The 19,733-nt window shown below is 40.9% G+C and overlaps 1 protein-coding gene across 1 annotated transcript in view; it reads left to right on the forward strand.

Annotated features, from left to right (window-relative positions):
- Positions 1 to 364: 364 nt before the first annotated feature.
- Positions 365 to 19,733, forward strand: part of LOC311225147 (ras-related GTP-binding protein D-like) — a gene marked incomplete at its 5' end in the record, with an annotated part of 28,702 nt that continues 9,333 nt past the window's right edge. Inside the window, 5 exons of the mRNA XM_084310351.1 lie at positions 365 to 596; positions 6,364 to 6,659; positions 8,147 to 8,346; positions 11,089 to 11,203; positions 13,476 to 13,618. Coding sequence (XP_084166477.1) covers positions 365 to 596; positions 6,364 to 6,659; positions 8,147 to 8,346; positions 11,089 to 11,203; positions 13,476 to 13,618 — 986 coding nt within the window. The remainder of the gene's footprint in view (positions 597 to 6,363; positions 6,660 to 8,146; positions 8,347 to 11,088; positions 11,204 to 13,475; positions 13,619 to 19,733) is intronic.

A 19,733-nucleotide genomic window follows, 5' to 3' on the forward strand; every position in this document is an offset into this window, starting at 1 on the left:
CTCCGCGCAAAGGACGCGCCACCACTGAAAGCCACTGCCAAAGCAGTCATGCCAATGCCCCGTAACACAGAGCAAAGACTGGTAGGAGATCCAGCTAAGGCTCAAATCACTGGAGCAGAGATCAAAAAGCTCGATGGAGGATGTGTTGCCAAGCTGGGTGAAGAAGCGGTAAATGAGTCTGACCCATCACGGGGCGGCGGCCGACTCCTCCTTACCTCAACCTAACCTGCATGACACCGAAGTCTTCCTGCTGAAGACCAGCCAGGCGGACTGCTTCCCAGAGGGATTTAAGTGTCTCAGAGCTGGAAACCCAGTACTGCCCAGTAGTAAGCTCAGTACGCTCTCACCAGAGATGGATCATACAATGGGTCTTCTCCAAATTGGTGGACGCTCTTGTCACCTGGACACCTCCTGTTCTACTGACATCCACCCCATAGTTCTCGATCCTGGCCATGCAGTGACGAAACTCATCAAGGATGTAGATGCCCGCCTACTCCACCCAGGGCCCGATAGGGTCTTTGCAGAGATCAGGCACCAGTACTGGGTCCTGTGGGGAAGAAGGGCCATCAAGCATCATCAGAGGACCTGCACAGGATGTAGGAAGTGGAGGTGGGAGCCGGTGGCTCCAATGGTGGCAGACTTACCTCCTGCCCGGTTGCGGCCCCTTAAGCCACCATTATGTGACACCAAACAGGTTGCTGATGGGGCGGCGGGATGCCTCCCTGCCACAAGTGTCCTACGCTCCCGACCCGACTGTGGCAAATGATGGCGACAATCAGAGACCTCGGTAGCCACTTAGGGAATTTGACTGTTTACATAATAGCTATGCTATTCTTGGGGCGGCTGTTGTAAATTCCCCATTATTTGTTATGCTGTGTATTGTTATTTCCAGTCAGGCACTTCTTTGATGGCCCAGGGGTCCTATTATTTATAGTCTGGCATCTCTCTGGACAGCCCAGGGGTCCTAATGGGTTTAAATACAGCGGCCATCTTGCCGCCCAGGTGTTCCATTGCTGTCTGCTTTCCCAGTGAGAGAGTGCGTTCATGAACTAAAACACCACTCACTCAATCTTTGATTGCTCCATCCAGCCCTACGACCTGGATGGAAAGCACTCTTGAGATATTACTCAACAACAGAATCCTTAATAAAATACGAAAGGACTGTTCTCTGTGTCTGCGTCCGCTCTCTGACCGGGGTGTGCCGTCCTGGATGAAGTGGCTCCAGCAAACCTTGCAAACAAACATTATATCTTCAATAATTACTGTTGCACTTTACTGTTACATTTGCACTCTGGTTGGATGCCAAACTTATTTTTGTTGTACTGTACTTGTGCTGCATGATGACAATACATTTTAATCTAATCTAATCTAATCTAAAGACACTGGTAGTAAATCATACTGGCCAGCAGGAATAACTAGATGTTATATTGATGCATCTCTCTCTACATAAACATGTTACTTGTTATAGCACCTTTAGGTTCAGTACTTGAATGAAAGTAATGTCTCCTAGGGCTGACCTTCGATTATTTTTTTTGGAATTCGAAGCTTCGGGGCCGAGATTCGATTTTAATTCGAAGCTTCGGGAAAAAAAAAAAGTATTCATTAAAAAAAAAAGTAAAAAAATAATGTTGTGGGACTTGTACAGCACTTTGTTCAACTTTGTCAGTGCTGTAAAGTTTAAACCTTTTCAAATCTTAGACAAAACGAAACACTTTGCTTTCATGAAATATTGTAAGCCGTCATTTGAGGCTTTATAAAAGCAGCACAATGAACACAAATCTGTCAGTGCAGAGTCCGACCTCATCTTAAATAACAAACAGCATTGCTTGTTGTAGTTAACAAAGAGATGCAGAGTTGATTTTGCAAAAAAAATTCGAATCCCATGCCCATCGAACGAAGCTTCGAAGCTTTGAAGTATTTAAGACAGCCCTACTCCTAGCTAGCCTTAGAGAACAGAGCGGTGTTCCTCAGATGACGACTCTCCTCGTTTAGAATGTGCACTTAACATTCTGCAACACAGAGCTATCAAGGTCCCGGTGCCTGAGTCGAATGGGAGCGTGTGATTGGCCCGGCATGGTGCCAAGCAGACACACACACACTCACACACACTCAGTGAGATGATGATGGACGCCATGTGTCACCAATCATCTCTCGCTCTGTGAGCCACTCCCGTGTGGCGAGCGCCAGTGTCATTATTATCACGCTGTATTAGTAGCAGCAGTGTTGTAGTGGAATGGAAAAACCACTTTCAAGAAAAAATTTAAATACCATCTACTAACGAGCATGCGCTGAACCCTTATGGCAGAGCGGTGAAAACCAATTGACTGTTAATTGTATTTATGTTGATGGCAGTGAGTGCTGCTCAGGAAGCACTATTTATTTGATTTGTATTATTTAATTTTAATACCTTATACTAGTAATAAGTATCTTGTACAATATCATCCTGTTGATAATGATGTAATTGATGATGTAATTGATGTTGATAATAATGTAATGTATTGAATATTGTTGTATTGTTGTGTGTGCCGGACCCCAGGAAGAATAGCTTTTGTCAAGTGCAAAAGCTAATGGGGATCCTAAATAAACATAAACATAGTCGAGTCACTAAATCTCGAGTCCCCAGTGTTCGAGTCCGAGTCCAAGTCCGAGTCACCAAAGAAGAGGTCGAGTCCGAGTCGAGTCCCCATTACCCTAGTCCGAGTCCGAGTCATCGAGGTCGAGTCCACTCCACTCTGGCAGTCAAAGAGCTGAAAAAAAGGTCTACATTAAACATAAATGACACAGCGGTCACCGTTTCAAAGGGAGTTTATTTACTTTGTGACACAATAGCCAAACAAATGCACTAGCTGTCAATATCTTATGCCAAATGATTAGGGCCTATTACAATTTTTTTTTTTTTAAATAACTATTTATCAATTAACCCTTTTATCGCCAATGACGTGTTTAGACGTCGTTCCTCGCCATGCGTAATCTGCCAATGACGTCGTACAGCGTCTTTGAGATCAATATTTCAAAAATCTGTCATGGCAATCATATTTCACCCACGGAGACTTGACGGGTGCTGTAGAACTCCTCTCAACTCTCCAACGGTGCAAGACCGCCATCTGGTGGCCGATTGGCGAGGTGCCAAAACCGGAAGTGAGCTGCCGGAAGTGGTGCTCACCCATATTTCGTCCGGCCACTCGCTATCGCTCGCGGGACTCCAGCTTGATACACTGGATAGCGATCCGTTGCGAATAACTCGATAAACAACATGATTTGGACGTATATAGTATTATACAACCTGGAACTGGACCAACAAGATCGACATCCCATAATAACGATCTTTTTGCTCCAGTAGCATCCCCCATCGCTACGAGGAAGCTGCGGTGAGTTTCAGCGTGTTTGATTATTATTGTCCATACAAACTGCTCTGATCTATGTATCACCCATACTACAATGATTTAACGTCGGCCACGGACTTATAATTTATATATTAAATATATATATAAAATATATTTATATATTTATGTTTCAAAACTGTTTCTTCATCCTTTATTTCCTCAAGGGTGCACGTGTAACCGAGGTCCGTGAGTATATCCACAGTCACGATGGACTTCAAGTGTTGTGAAGTGACTGTGGACGTTAGCGGTACTGCAAGTTAAACTCACTCCCTCTTAACACTTTCAGTGCCCAGCAGGGGGCGCACATTTAGTGCTTGAATGCCCACCATCCACTTCAATGTTAGCATTAATATCGCCTAATCTATGTTTTAAATTATTATGTGTCTAATCTGCCCGTCGCATTATCAATGACTCATTTCCAGTCAACATTGTCGAAGCGGATTGTTTTTTTATCGGTTCATTTCCGTTTTATAGCATTTTGAAAAGCCCTCGTTTTCACGGAAAAATGAAAGATTCCATGATAATCGCCCTGTACTGTAATATTCTAGAACGTTGTCATTTTTCGGCCTATTTATGAATCGTTTTCAAATAAACGCTAGATTATCGATAGTATATGTGTACGTGTGCACGCTGGTGCCGCGCGCTGAAAATCGATTCTCTCAGTTCCTGATCGCTCTTACAGTCAAACAGCCATATCACATTATAGGGGAAAAGCTTATATCTCCGTGAAAACGGGTCTGATTATCCTAAGACTGGTAAAATAGATTCCTTACCTGAGATCAGATGGTATCCAAATCCAATTCCTGATCGCCATTCCAAAAATCTATCCTTTTATTGATCCCACGCGTATACTGTAAAACACATGCCGGTTGGATCTCGGTGCGTCTCCTAAATCCGTCCGGCCACTCGCATATCATCCCAGGACTCTAGCCACACACCGTGGATATGGATCGCTGCCATAACTCAATAATCGACATGATTTGGGCGTGTATTAGTATTATACAAACCGGAAATGGATCGCCTCGATCCCCATCAAATAACTGGGATCTGTTTGCTCCAGTATCATCGCCCAACGGTAAGAGGAGGCTGCCGTGACTTTCAGCGTGAGTGTTTATTATTATCGATGCAAACTGCTCTGATCTATATATCACCCATACTACATAAATCATTTAACGACGATCACGGAATTATAAACGACCCCCTCCGTTCACCCGCGCATGATCAGTCATAATGTTTAGGACCATGTACAGTTGACATTTTTTATATAGCGTGGATCGGTATCAAACGGCATTTGATAATCTAATATATGCATTTATGCCTATATCTCACATTCTAGGAATTACTGCAGAAAACGATAAAAACATATTTATACTCTAGACGGTATTTTCGTATGAATGTGTGAATGAAAAAGTAAAACGTTCCTACATCCTGAACGAAGTTATAGCCCTGCAAAGAAGGTAAACATCTCCATAGACTTAGACTGGTGGCAGTGATCAAACATTGATGGATATAAGCGTGGCAGTTAATGTGTTAACAGGGGTCAAACTGTAACACAACGCAGAGATGGCAGGACGAGACCGGCTACACACGTCACACGTGTTAGTTTGGCTCGACTTGCTATCATTACTTTACAAAAGACAGGTTTCTGGTCCACGTCGGACTCAGTGTAGCGCACACATCAAGGAGAGAAAAAAGGAACATAATCCTGGTCAGAACCACGGACTACAATATATATATAGACTATATGTATGTATTATATAAGGATGAACTTTATTGATCCCCTTGGGGAAATTCTGTGACAATTACACATACAGCCAAAGCCTCACTATACAAATATTCCAAAATCATTACATTGACAGTAATAATGGAACACATAAATTCCACACAAGCATGCGCATTTGTTGATAACATGCCGGACTACAGTAGGCCATTGAGACAGAGTCTGCATATCTCTGCTGCAGCTCAGAACAAGTGTGTCTGCACGATTCGGAGGGAGGGAGGGAGGGAGAGAGGGAGGGAGGGAGGGAGGGAAAGTTATTTCCTGGACCACAGTTGCAGCAGACTATATATAAGACTATATGATAATAATGTCATCAAACCAGTAGTCGGTATTGGCCAACGCTCTCTGAATCGTTATAAGCAGTGGTTAGTAGGGTTGGGCATCGTTTGGATTTGAACTATTCCGGTTCCGATTCCGATTCTCCATTTCGATTCCTGTTCTAAACGATTCTCGATTCCGATTCTTTGAGGTGCAGGTCAAAACAGGTCACAGCTTATTTCGCAGGAGATTTTAAATTTTTTTTAGCTTTAATTTGTTTCATACTATTCACATCGTCAGTTGACTTGATACAGTTTAATTTGGTTGCTGTACTGTAACTAGGGTATTAATTAACAAAGTAAATTTTTTATTTTTATTTTTTTAGAATCGAAATTAAGAATCGAAATGCAAATATGTTACTTCCGGTTCCAGGACAGGAAGTTAGGAACCGGTTCCTATTAGAACCGGTTCTCTGTGCCCAACCCTAGTGGTTAGTGGCTAGTAATTAGTGGTTAGTGGTTAGTGAGTGATTGGTGATTAGTGGTTAGTGATTGGTGATTAGTGATTAGTGGTTCCCAAAGCAGTATCAATGCATTCCCTTAAAGACAAAACAAACCGACTCAACCCCTGTCTTCCCCTGGCCCCTTCCCTCTCTTCCTCTGGCCCCTCCCCTGTCTTCCTCTGGCCCCTCCCATCTCTTCCTCTGGCCCCTCCCCTCTCTTCCCCTGGCCCCTCCCCTGTCTTCCCCTGGCCCCTTCCCTCTCTTCCTCTGGCCCCTCCCCTGTCTTCATCTGGCCCCTCCCCTCTCTTCCTCTGGCCCCTCCCCTCTCTTCCCCTGGCCCCTCCCCTCTCTTCCCCTGGCCCCTCCCCTCTCTCCCTCTGGCCCCTCCCCCCTCTCTTCCCCTGGCCCCTCCCCTCTCTTCCTCTGGCCCCTCCCACCAGACCTGGGCTTCAGCGACCCCCTCAGCGGGGAGGTGAAGCCTCGCATCCTGCTGATGGGCCTGCGGCGCAGCGGCAAGTCCTCCATCCAGAAGGTGGTTTTCCACAAGATGTCGCCCAACGAGACGCTGTTCCTGGAGAGCACCAACAAGATCTGCCGCGAGGACGTGTCCAACAGCTCCTTCGTCAGCTTCCAGATCTGGGACTTCCCCGGCCAGATCGACTTCTTCGACCCGTCCTTCGACTACGAGATGATCTTCAGGGGCACCGGGGCCCTCATCTTCGTCATCGACTCCCAGGTAGGGTTGGGCATCGTTTGGATTTGAACGATTCCCGTTCCGGTTCCGATTCTCCATATCGATTCCTGTTCTAAATGATTCTCGATTCCGATTCTTTGAGGTGCAGGTCACAGCTTATTTCGCAGGAGAATTTTTTTGTTGTTGAAAATTTAATTTTTTTTTCATACTATTCACATTTTCAATTAAAGTAAAAAAAGAAAAAATCTTTTTTTTTTTGAATTTTTTTTAAGAATCGAAATGCAGATATGTTACTTCCCGTTCCAGAACCGGAAGTTAGGAACCGGTTCCTAATTAGAACCGGTTTTCGGTGCCCAACCCTACTCCCAGGCAGGTTTAACTCCAGGTTTAACTTGTCATTTTTATTGCAGCAAATGGGATTTTCTCAAGCAGACGGATGTCAACACTCACTGTAATCTGTGTTGCATGTACCGGACAAACTGAACTTTATATTACAGTCATATTCCAACACTTAACTGAATGCACACACGTGTGTGTGTGTGTGTGTGTGTGTGTGTGTGTGTGTGTGTGTGTGTGGGTGGACTATTACAGGTATTGAAATGAACAATGCAACTTCCTTATACAAAAATAATAATAATAAAAATAAAATAAACATTTAAAATGTGCATAATAAAATATCGATACTTGGCGTCCTTTTATCGATACAGTATCGACGCGCAAAGTATCACGATACTATACTGCATATTTACATGCTAAAATCCTGAGAAGGCACTCCTATGTACACTACTATACAATATACCATTTTAACTCCATCATTATGCTATACTTACTATATCTAAACTATACTATACACAAGAACCACATCTGTTCTTTCCTTAAAGTGACTTTTATATTCCTCATTCCTTTAAAGTGACTTTAACTGACTTTAACATCTGTCAGGATGTGTCTAAATAGTAGGGGTGGGGGAAAAAATCGATACGTAGTAGTATCGCGATACTTTGCGTGGCGATACTGTATCGATACAGGGACGCCAAGTATCGATATTTAATTATTCATAAAAAAAAATTATTTATTTATTTTTTGTATAAGGAAGTGGCATTGTTCATTTCAATACCTGTAATAGTACAGTATTCCACACACACACATGTGCATTCAGTTAAGTTGGAATATGACTGTAATACAAACAGTTCAGTTTGTCAGGTACATGCAACACAGATTACAGTGTTGACATCTGTCTGCTTGAGAAAATACCATGTTCTGCAATAAAAATGATTGAAGTGAGATGAACAGACTGAACTTTATTTTATTAGATACAACATGTTGACAAAATTTTACTTTGCAGTTGAAAAAAGGTAATAAATAAAATTAAAAAAATTAAAAAAAAATCCGCAATACTCAGCGTATCGCGATATATTTAGTATCGCGATACTATCGTATCGTGACGCAAGTATCACGATAGTATTGTATCGTGAGGTCTCTGGCGATTCCCACCCCTACTAAATAGTGACACCATCTGCCCTCGCTCACAGGACGACTACGTGGAGGCCCTGAGTCGCCTGCACCTCACCGTGACCCGGGCCTACAAGGTCAACCCGGACATCAACTTCGAGGTGTTCATCCACAAGGTGGACGGCCTGTCGGACGACCAGAAGATCGAGAAGCAGCGTGACATCCACAAGCGCGCCAACGACGACCTGGCGGACGCCGGCCTGGAGAGGATACACCTGAGGTGGGCAGGCACGGGCACACATAGAGCCCAAGGGGGGCTTGAGCACCTGCCTTTTTGAGCCTCGTAAAAAAAGTGCCCTTAAAAAAATATATATATATATATTTCGTTACGCATATATATGCTGGTATTACACTCACTGAGGGACACGAAGAAGTCAAGTCCGATGGGATTTGGGAATCTCAAATACAAATCGGGATTGGAATAAAATGCATGGAATGCATTTATATTAAACAATACAGAATATACAGCACTTCTTGGGGTCTGTAGGGTAAGCACTTATTCCCTCCCCCCTGAACATTTATGGAGATGTATGGGCCTTTTAAGTCAGTGATAAAAGTGTCTTTCAAGGATAAGTGAGCTCCTGCACTGATTATTATAGTTCAATATTCAATATTTGATCACCAAAACCCCCCAAAAGCATAAAAAGGGGCCCCCCCCCGCCCGAAAAGGGCCCTTAAAAATCGGGCTTGTGCGCTACGCGCGCTCGGTTAAAACACACACTGGTATAGTGCCCTTTTCAGCCTTTGAGCACCTGCCCCTCTAAAGTCCTGTGCACGTCCCTGGAGGTGGGGGCGGGGCCGGTTCACAGTTTGGTTTAACCCTTTCACTGCCGCACTGCAGAAGGTTACCCCTTTACTATCACACTGTCGGTAGTGTGATAGTAAAAAAAAATTAAAAAATCTAACCCTAACTAACCTTACTGTCATGCACTTGTCCTAATAAACTAACCTACACTGTAGCACTCAACACTTTGATGAACATTGTTACCAGGGGTGTAAAAAGTACCCATAAATTATACTTAAGTGAAAGTATGGGTACCATCTCAAAATCTTACTCAAGTAAAAGTCAGAGTATCTGGCTAAAAACACACTTGAGTAAAAGTAAAAAAGTTTCTACTTTTAAATGTACTTAAGTACTAAATAGTTAAAGTAAAAACTTTTTTTCATTCCGGGGCAATGAAATGTTCCGTTTCGTCCTCTTCATCACTCGTATTATCGTTTGTGGCCATCTTCTGTAGCTTGTCACTCTGACTGTCTATTCTTCTGATAGCAGGTGTTTAATAAAGATCCCTGCTTTCTAGTCTTGCACAAGGACCAATCAGCATGGGTATGGGCGGGTTAATTTTCCATTGATGGGGATTTGATTGGCTGTTTTTAAATAAAGTGCGGCCGCAGGATTAATAACGCTAACGATAGTTCGGCCAGAGAAACAAATATACTAATTAAAATGGTTGGACCTGCGAGATTTGTACTTTGTACTTTGTAGGTCTGCATTTTAAATGTAAGGAGTAAAAAGTATGTTTTTTCCCCTCTGAAATGTAATTGAGTAAAAGTACAAGTATACAAAACCTAATAATACTCGAGTAAAGTACAATTCCCCAAAAACAGTACTTACGTATTATAACGAAGTACAATTACTCAAGTACTTTACACCCCTGAGTTGTGCATGACAGTAAGGTAAGTTAGGGTTATATATATATATATATTTTTTTTTTTCTCTGCCTGGACCTGGTCCCCCCTACAGCTAGTCTCCAGGTCTCTGCCCGTTCTCTGTTGTGGGTAGGCCCTCTCTCGGTCCAGCCAAAAAACAACAACAACAGAAAGTGAACTACAGCTTTGAAGCCTCAACCAAATTCCAAAACACATTGACCTCCGGATCCTGAAAGCAGAGAGAGATCAAGGAGGATCAAGGTGTTTGGGTTCTTTTAGAAGATGAATGGTTCCCAAATACAAAGTCCTAAAGCTACCCCTTTACCCTCTCAACCTCCTCCTTCCTGAACCTTCTTCTTCTAGCAGAATCTATGCACAGAGCCGCCTGGTATTGGAACTTGTCATCTATCTACTTCCAACCTAGCCTTCCTACATTAAAAAGAACAGGTGCTCAGTTCTAAATTTGTTGGAATTTGCAATGACTTATTATTTGTGTGCTCATCTACCTTGTTCTGTGTGATTATAAATATAGCTTGTTTTTATTTGTTTGATTAAAATTCTAGATTGTTTCTATTTGTCAGATTAGAATTCTAGCTTGTTTTTATTGGTCAGATTTGAAGGTAAACTAAGCTAAACTAAACTAAGCTAAACTAAACTAAGATGAACTAAGCTAATCTAAACTAAGCTAAGCTAAACTAAGCTAACGTAAACTAAGCTAAACTAAGCTGAACTAAGCTAATCTAAACTAAGCTAAGCTAAACTAAGCTAAAGTAAACGAAGCTAAGGTAAACTAAGCTAAACTAAGCAAAACTAAGCTAAGCTAAGCTAAACTGTAGAGGCAATACTACTGTACTTGTACTCGGTCTGTTCTCAAGGGAAGTACTGTAGTATATTGTAACTAGGGATGCTCGATATTGGCTTTTTTACCGATACCGATATACCGATATTGTCCAACTCTTAATTTCCGATACCGATATCAACCGATACCGATATATGCAGGGTCCCCCCCCCCCCCCCCAAAAAACTGAATAATTTCAGGTAATTAACATTACACAACATTATGCATACTTTTGACAATAAATCAAATCAGAATGTGTTCTTACTTGCTTGCCTGGGTAAATAAAGGTTATAGAAATGTAAAAAAAATAATTTTTTTTTTTTTTTTTTTTTTTTTTTGAAAAACCGATACCGATATTTTCCGATATTACATTTTAATGCCAATATCGGCCGATAATATCGGTAGGCCGATAATAACGGACATCCCTAATTGTAACGCTGTACTCTTTATCCTAAACACCAATCCACCCTGCAGCTTCTACCTGACCAGCATCTACGATCACTCCATCTTCGAGGCTTTCAGCAAAGTGGTCCAGAAACTCATCCCACAGCTGCCCACCCTGGAGAACCTGCTCAACATCTTCATATCGGTGAGTAACCCTGGAGAACCTGCTCAACATCTTCATATCGGTGAGTAATCCTGGAGAACCTGCTCAACATCTTCATATCGGTGAGTAATCCTGGAGAACCTGCTCAACATCTTCATATCGGTGAGTAATCCTGGAGAACCTGCTCAACATCTTCATATCGGTGAGTAATCCTGGAGAACCTGCTCAACATCTTCATATCGGTGAGTAACCCTGGAGAACCTGCTCAACATCTTCATATCGGTGAGTAACCCTGGAGAACCTGCTCAACATCTTCATATCGGTGAGTAATCCTGCTCCTGGGGGTCCTGGGGGTCCTGGTGGCCTGGGGGTCCTGTTAGCCTGGGGGTCCTGTTGGCCTGGGGGTCCTGTTGGCCTGGGGGTCCTGTTGGCCTGGGGGTCCTGGTGGTCTTTACATGGGATGGAGAGAAACGTCTCTTCACTCTTCGGCGCATCCCGGCAGAAACCAGAGGAATTGGACGTGAGGAAGTAACGCGTCATGAAAACGTTGTAGTCCTAAGAAGACAGAGGATACCCAGGGCTTTCGATTTGAAATTTCATAAAATTACACTCCCCAGCAGCTCACACCAGCCTCTGTCAAAAGCGGTTGAAAATATTATTAGCAAAAGATTCTGACGTTATTTTTGTGATTGTATCTCACGGTTCGAACAAACCTGAACCTTATTGGCATAAAGTAGAACATAGTTTGTTTCTTTACCTTTCTGTGACCGTCTAGGGGGTAAAAACGTGTCTCAATCTGATGCAAAATGGCGGAGCTATTTACATTATAAAAAAGTAACTGTACCCAGTGATGTAGACACAAAATATACATACAATGAGCAGATAACTGATATTAAAACCTCCCGGAAAATCTTTAATAGACTCTTGTCATACAAATCTATAATAAAAAAATATATATATTGTAATAATAATAATAATAATAATTACTTTATTTGTATAGCACTTTTCATACATAAATTGCAGTTCAAAGTGCTTCACAACAGTAAAAAAAAAAAAAAAATACAGGCATAAGCAAGCATAAAAGATAGAGAGGTAGCAAGGTAAGGTAAATCACAGTTTTTCAGTAATTAAAATAATAAGTAAAAAAAAGTGCGGTTTGATTCAGTTTAAAAATAGCCAATAAAAAATATATAACAACAGAGCAGTGCATCGCTCTTAACACTTTGAGTTTCTTTACAAAGTACAGTTCTAAATTACCTTATAGAACAACAGAGCAGTGCGTCGCTCACAACAGAGGATGAGATCAAATTAGGATAGAACCGACACATGAATTTGATAGGAAGTATATAAAAGTAGGTAGGGTAATATTGTAAAATTGTCCCGTCTCCATTCTTATGTGGTATACATGGTGGGGCTCCCCCTGTGTTTCTGCCTGGATCACTGATTGGGCTTTTAAAATCAAGTGGACTTGATTCCACTGTATTTTAGGCTACGCACACACATGTAATTTGCGTGGTGGCCAGTAGGTGGTGCTGATGTGTAACAGATGGCTGGGACGTGGTTAGCCAACAGTGGAGTGTGTGTGCTCTCAGTGAACAACACAATCTCACAAAAAAGTGCATTAAAGATTACATTTACAAGGATTTCAAGGATTTTATCTTTTTTTTTTAAGATGTAAAGGTGGCCATTATTCACATAGTATGACTTGCAGATTAGACATAATAGAATAGAATAGAATAAGGTAGAAGTACTTTATTGATCCCGAGGGAAATTCAGCACCACAGATCGTTCACAATGAACATTTAGTTAGTCAAAAGTCAAACAAATTTTTAATAAAAATAGGAATACAAATAAAAATACACAGTCAGAGTTATACATTCTAAAATATGTATATACATTCCAAAATGCTCAAATATACAGTAAAATGTACAGTAAAATGTAATTTCTTTATGTAAAGGTATACCTATAGTAAAATGTAAATGTACAGGAAGGTATACCTATAGTAAAATATACAGGAAGATATACCTATAGTAAAATGTAAATATCCAGGAAGATATACCTATAGTAAAATGTAAATATCCAGGAAGGTATACCTATAGTAAAATATACAGGAAGATATACCTATAGTAAAATGTAAATATCCAGGAAGATATACCTATAGTAAAATGTACAGGAAGATATACCTATAGTAAAATATACAGGAAGATATACCTATAGTAAAATGTAAATGTACAGGAAGATATACCTATAGTAAAATGTAAATGTCCAGGAAGATATACCTATAGTAACCTCTCTCTCCCTCTCTCTCTCTCAGAACTCCGGCATTGAGAAGGCCTTCCTGTTCGACGTGGTCAGTAAGATCTCCATTGCCACCGACAGCAGCCCCGTGGATCTGCAGACCTACGAGCTGTGCTGCGACATGATCGACGTGGTGATCGACATCTCCTGCATCTACGGGTGAGAGGTCTATAGAGAGAGGTCTATAGTGAGAGGTCTATAGAGAGAGGTCTATAGTGAGAGGTCTATAGTGAGAGGTCTATAGAGAGAGGTCTATAGTGAGAGGTCTATAGAGAGAGGTCTATAGTGAGAGAGTCTATAGTGAGAGGTCTATAGTGAGAGAGGTCTATAGTGAGAGGTCTATAGAGAGAGGTCTATAGAGAGAGGTCTATAGTGAGAGAGGTCTATAGTGAGAGGTCTATAGTGGGAGGTCTATAGTGAGAGGTCTATAGTGAGAGGTCTATAGAGAGAGGTCTATAGAGAGAGGTCTATAGAGAGAGATGTCTATAGTGAGAGATGTCTATAGAGAGAGGTCTATAGAGAGAGGTCTATAGTGAGAGAGGTCTATAGAGAGAGGTCTATAGTGAGAGGTCTATAGAGAGAGGTCTATAGAGAGAGGTCTATAGAGAGAGAGGTCTATAGAGAGAGGTCTATAGTGAGAGGTCTATAGAGAGAGGTCTATAGAGAGAGGTCTATAGAGAGAGGTCTATAGTGAGAGAGGTCTATAGAGAGAGGTCTATAGTGAGAGGTCTATAGAGAGAGGTCTATAGTGAGAGGTCTATAGTGAGAGGTCTATAGTGAGAGGTCTATAGAGAGAGGTCTATAGAGAGAGGTCTATAGAGAGAGGTCTATAGTGAGAGGTGTATAGAGTGATTATAATTATGTCAAAGCCTAGTAGCTGCTTTAATTTGAGTTAATTAATTAATTACAACATGATTAATTACCTCTAAACAGTAGGAGACAATGTGTTGTATAAATTACAATACCAATACAATCCTAATTAATGTCCCTCATTACAAGTTCTGTATTGGATAACAGAGCTGCGGTTAGTTGAGAGAATTAGGTTTTTTACAATAATGCGATGTAGCCTCTGTGTCTCACAGCCTTCTAATTTCCGACGGGGGGATTTATCTTACGCTCTCACACGTACAGTGTGTGCTTCAGCCGACAACACGCAGTCAAAGAAACAATACAAATCCCAAATTTCACATAAAATGACCCAGTTAGCTGCCAACCCCCTCAGGCTGTGCAGTTATCCAGCACGGCGCACACTGCTAGCATGCTGTAATCCTGGAGACTCTGTTGCAATAGATTGCAGCGGCTGTTCAGAGTTATTTTCAAAGTACTACTACTCCTCATTTATTTCATATTATATATATATATTAGGGATGTTCGATATTGGCTTTTTTTTTTTTACCGATATCCGATATACCGATATTGTCCAACTCTTAATTTCCGATACTGATATAAACCGATACCGATATATGCAGGGTTTCATGAACCCATGAAATAATTTCAGGTAATTAACATTACATGTCTATAACCTTTATTTACCCAGGCAAGCAAGTAAGAACAAATTCAGATTTTATTTATTGTCAAAAGTATGCATAATGTTGTGTTAATTCCACAACAAGATATATGTAATGTTAATTACCTGAAATTATTCAGTTTTTTGGGGGGGGGGGGGGGGGGGGGGGGACCCTGCATATATCGGTATCGGTTGATATCGGTATCGGAAATTAAGAGTTGGACAATATCGGTATATCGGTATCGGTAAAAAAGCCAATATCGAGCATCCCTAGTAGGAGGTAAGGCTGCTGAAATATCCCCAAATCACATATATTCTGATAGACCAGGTTGTTCTGAAAAGAAAGATGTACATCACTTCACTGTACAGTACAATACAGGGTTGGGGTTTTTAAAAGCAGTTTTATAAAAGTTATAAAATATCACAAAACAGCTCCGACTTCTGAGAGTTGGGAAACTGTTAAAGGAATAAGATGGGGGACTATTTCTGGAGCTGAGATTGTTCTCAAGCAGCAGGCGGAGGGAGCCGAGAGAGACGTGATTCAACTGTTGAGCGGCTGAGATCAAGTGTTCCAGGCTAGATGGCCTTTAACCCTTTCACTACCACACTACATAATGTTAACCCTTTCACTACCACACTACAGAAGGTTAACCCTTTCACTACCACACTACAGAAGGTTAACCCTTTCACTACCACACTACATAATGTGAACCCTTCACTACCACACTACAGAAGGTTAACCTTTCACTACCACACTACAGAAGGTTAACCCTTTCACTACCACACTACAGACGGTTAACCTTTCACTACCACACTACAGAAGGTTAACCTTTCACTACCACACTACAGGAGGATAACCCTTTCACTATCTCACTACAGCAAGTTCACCTTTCATTACCACACTACAGACGGTTAACCCTTTCACTACCACACTACAGAAGGTTAACCTTTCACTACCACACTACAGAAGGTTAACCCTTTCACTACCACACTACAGAAGGTTAACCCTTCACTGCCACACTACATAAGGTTAACCCTTTCACTACCACACTACAGAAGGTTAACCTTTCACTACCACACTACAGAAGGTTAACCTTTCACTACCACACTACAGAAGGTTAACCCTTTCACTGCCACACTACAGAAGGCCGACTTTTCACTACCACACTACAGAAGGTTAACCCTTTCAACAAGCTAATCTGACAGTATTGTTTTACAACAAGCTAATCTGAGAGTATTGTTTTACAACAGGCTAAACTGAGAGTATTGTTTTACAACAAGCTCAACTGAGAGTATTGTTTTACAACAGGCTAATCTGATAGTATTGTTTTACAACAAGCTAATCTGATAGTTGTTTTACAACAAGCTAATCTGAGAGTATTGTTTTACAACAAGCTAATCTGAGAGTATTGTTTTACAACAAGCTAATCTGAGAGTATTGTTTTACAACAAGCTAATCTGAGAGTATTGTTTTACAACAAGCTAAACTGAGAGTATTGTTTTACAACAAGCTAATCTGAGAGTATTGTTTTACAACAAGCTAAACTGAGAGTATTGTTTTACAACAAGCTAATCTGAGAGTATTGTTTTACAACAAGCTAAACTGAGAGTATTGTTTTACAACAAGCTAATCTGAGAGTATTGTTTTACAACAAGCTAATCTGAGAGTATTGTTTTACAACAAGCTAATCTGAGAGTATTGTTTTACAACAAGCTAATCTGAGAGTATTGTTTTACAACAAGCTAACTGAGAGTATTGTTTTACAACAAGCTAATCTGAGAGTATTGTTTTACAACAAGCTAAACTGAGAGTATTGTTTTACAACAAGCTAATCTGAGAGTATTGTTTTACAACAAGCTAAACTGAGAGTATTGTTTTACAACAAGCTAATCTGAGAGTATTGTTTTACAACAAGCTAATCTGAGAGTATTGTTTTACAACAAGCTAAACAGAGAATTGTTTTACAACAAGCTAATCTGAGAGTATTGTTTTACAACAAGCTAATCTGAGAGTATTGTTTTACAACAAGCTAAACTGAGAGTATTGTTTTACAACAAGCTAAACTGAGAGTATTGTTTTACAACAAGCTAAACTGAGAGTATTGTTTTACAACAAGCTAATCTGAGAGTATTGTTTTACAACAAGCTAATCTGAGAGTATTGTTTTACAACAAGCTAAACTGAGAGTATTGTTTTACAACAAACTAAACTGGGAGTATTGTTTTACAACAAGCTAATCTGAGAGTATTGTTTTACAACAAGCTAAACTGATAATATTGTTTTACAACAAGCTAAACCGAGAGTATTGTTTTACAACAAGCTAATCTGAGAGTATTGTTTTACAACAAGCTAATCTGAGAGTATTGTTTTACAACAAGCTAAACTGAGAGTATTGTTTTACAACAAGCTAATCTGAGAGTATTGTTTTACAACAAGCTAATCTGAGAGTATTGTTTTACAACAAGCTAAACAGAGAATTGTTTTACAACAAGCTAATCTGAGAGTATTGTTTTACAACAAGCTAATCTGAGAGTATTGTTTTACAACAAGCTAAACTGAGAGTATTGTTTTACAACAAGCTAATCTGAGAGTATTGTTTTACAACAAGCTAAACTGAGAGTATTGTTTTACAACAAGCTAATCTGAGAGTATTGTTTTACAACAAGCTAATCTGAGAGTATTGTTTTACAACAAGCTAAACTGAGAGTATTGTTTTACAACAAGCTAATCTGAGAGTATTGTTTTACAACAAGCTAAACTGATAATATTGTTTTACAACAAGCTAAACCGAGAGTATTGTTTTACAACAAGCTAATCTGAGAGTATTGTTTTACAACAAGCTAATCTGAGAGTATTGTTTTACAACAAACTAATCTGAGAGTATTGTTTTACAACAAGCTAAACTGAGAGTATTGTTTTACAACAAGCTAAACTGAGAGTATTGTTTTACAACAAGCGAATCTGAGAGTATTGTTTTACAACAAGCTAATCTGAGAGTATTGTTTTACAACAAGCTAATCTGAGAGTATTATTTTACAACAAGCTACACTGAGTTTGGGAGTGGCCTGCAGGCAGCTGAGACAGACAGACAGATCTGTGTGATATAGAGACATCTAACCTGTAGCACAGCAGACCTTGTAGCACAATCTGTGCCTTTTATTATCTACTATGTACTATGTCCAGGGTACAGCAGTGCTCTGTCTATGGCCACCAGCTGCCTGTTCCTCTAGCGCCCCCTGCTGTGTGACCCGGTGAAGCCCTCATCCCACCGATGCCCTTGTTTTTCTATTTTAAAATAATTACATAGTGTAAAATAATAACATAGTATTCAAAGCATCTGTGTCTAGTTTTGGAAATAATGGCAGCAAATGCAAATGTGAGTATATCTTCACAATGAATATGACGTAGACGGCTATGATGCTCTGGCCTAATATGTCCAATAGGTTACATTTTTAGCCTGTTTCGCTGGAGTCCAGCTGTCAAACTGAGGCGGGCAAAGCGGGGCGATTATTTGTCTTTGTGTCGCATCTGAGCGTACGGTCAGTTTATGCCACGACGACATCACAAAGGAGGGTTTTAGCACTCTTTTTGGATTAACAAGAGAGTTCTTCTTCTGTCTTAGACTGGAGGAATAACATACATGGATTCTGAAATTGGCAATAGGTCCCATTTAAAGGTACCATAGATACAAGTGTTAGTCAAGTATTGGTAGAGTCATCATTTAAAATAAAATAATACATCTGCAGACCTTTTAGAAAGGTTCAGAATAAAAGCATTGCTTTTCCTACACAATAATTTATTGATTTAATGAATTTATCATTCAGGCAGGTCCAAAATGTTGGTAGTTGCTTGTTTTGAATGGGGGGTAGTTGCTTCTTTTGAATGGGGGTAGTTGCTTCTTTTGAATGGGGGTAGTTGCTTCTCTTGAATGGGGGTAGTTGCTTCTTTTGAATGGGGTTACTTGCTTGTTTTGAATGGGGGTAGTTGCTTGTTTTGAATGGGGGGTAGTTGCTTGTTTTGAATGGGGGTAATTGCTTCTCTTGAATGGGGGTAGTTGCTTCTCTTGAATGGAGGTAGTTGCTTCTTTTGAATGGGGGTAGTTGCTTCTTTTGAATGGTGGTAGTTGCTTCTTTTGAATGGGGGTAGTTGCTTCTTTTGAATGGGGGTAGTTGCTTCTGTTGAATGGGGGTAGTTGCTTGTTTTGAATGGGGTTAGTTGCTTCTCTTGAATGGTGGTAGTTGCTTCTCTTGAATGGGGGTAGTTGCTTCTCTTGAATTGTGGTAGTTGCTTCTCTTGAATGGTGGTAGTGGCTTCTCTTGAATGGGGTTAGTTGATTCTTTTGAATGGGGGTAGTTACTTCTCTTGAATGGTGGTAGTTGCTTCTTTTGAATGGGGGTAGTTGCTTATCTTGAATGGAGGTAGTTGCTTCTTTTGAATGGTGGTAGTTGCTTCTCTTGAATGGGGGTAGTTGCTTCTCTTGAATGGGGGTAGTTGCTTCTCTTGAATGGGGTTAGTTTCGTTGGGCTCCGACAGTTGTTACCGAGTTACAGAGTTGCCCAAAGAAAACCGAGTGGCGTTTTTCCGCGAGAAAGTAGAACTGGAAGTCAACTTTTGCCAGACTCGGCCCCTCCCCCGCGCTGCGGTGGCCCCTCCATCACAGCGGGAGACGAGGCGAGGGACTGAGTTAAAGAACGCTCCCGGCACGATGTCACACCAACGCACCGACCGGCGGCAAGGTGCTGCTTTGTCTGATTGGATCTGAATGAG

The sequence above is a fragment of the Notolepis coatsorum genome, assembly GCF_963971535.1.
Source record: "Notolepis coatsorum genome assembly, chromosome: 3".
Taxonomy (NCBI): Eukaryota; Metazoa; Chordata; class Actinopteri; order Aulopiformes; family Paralepididae; genus Notolepis; species Notolepis coatsorum.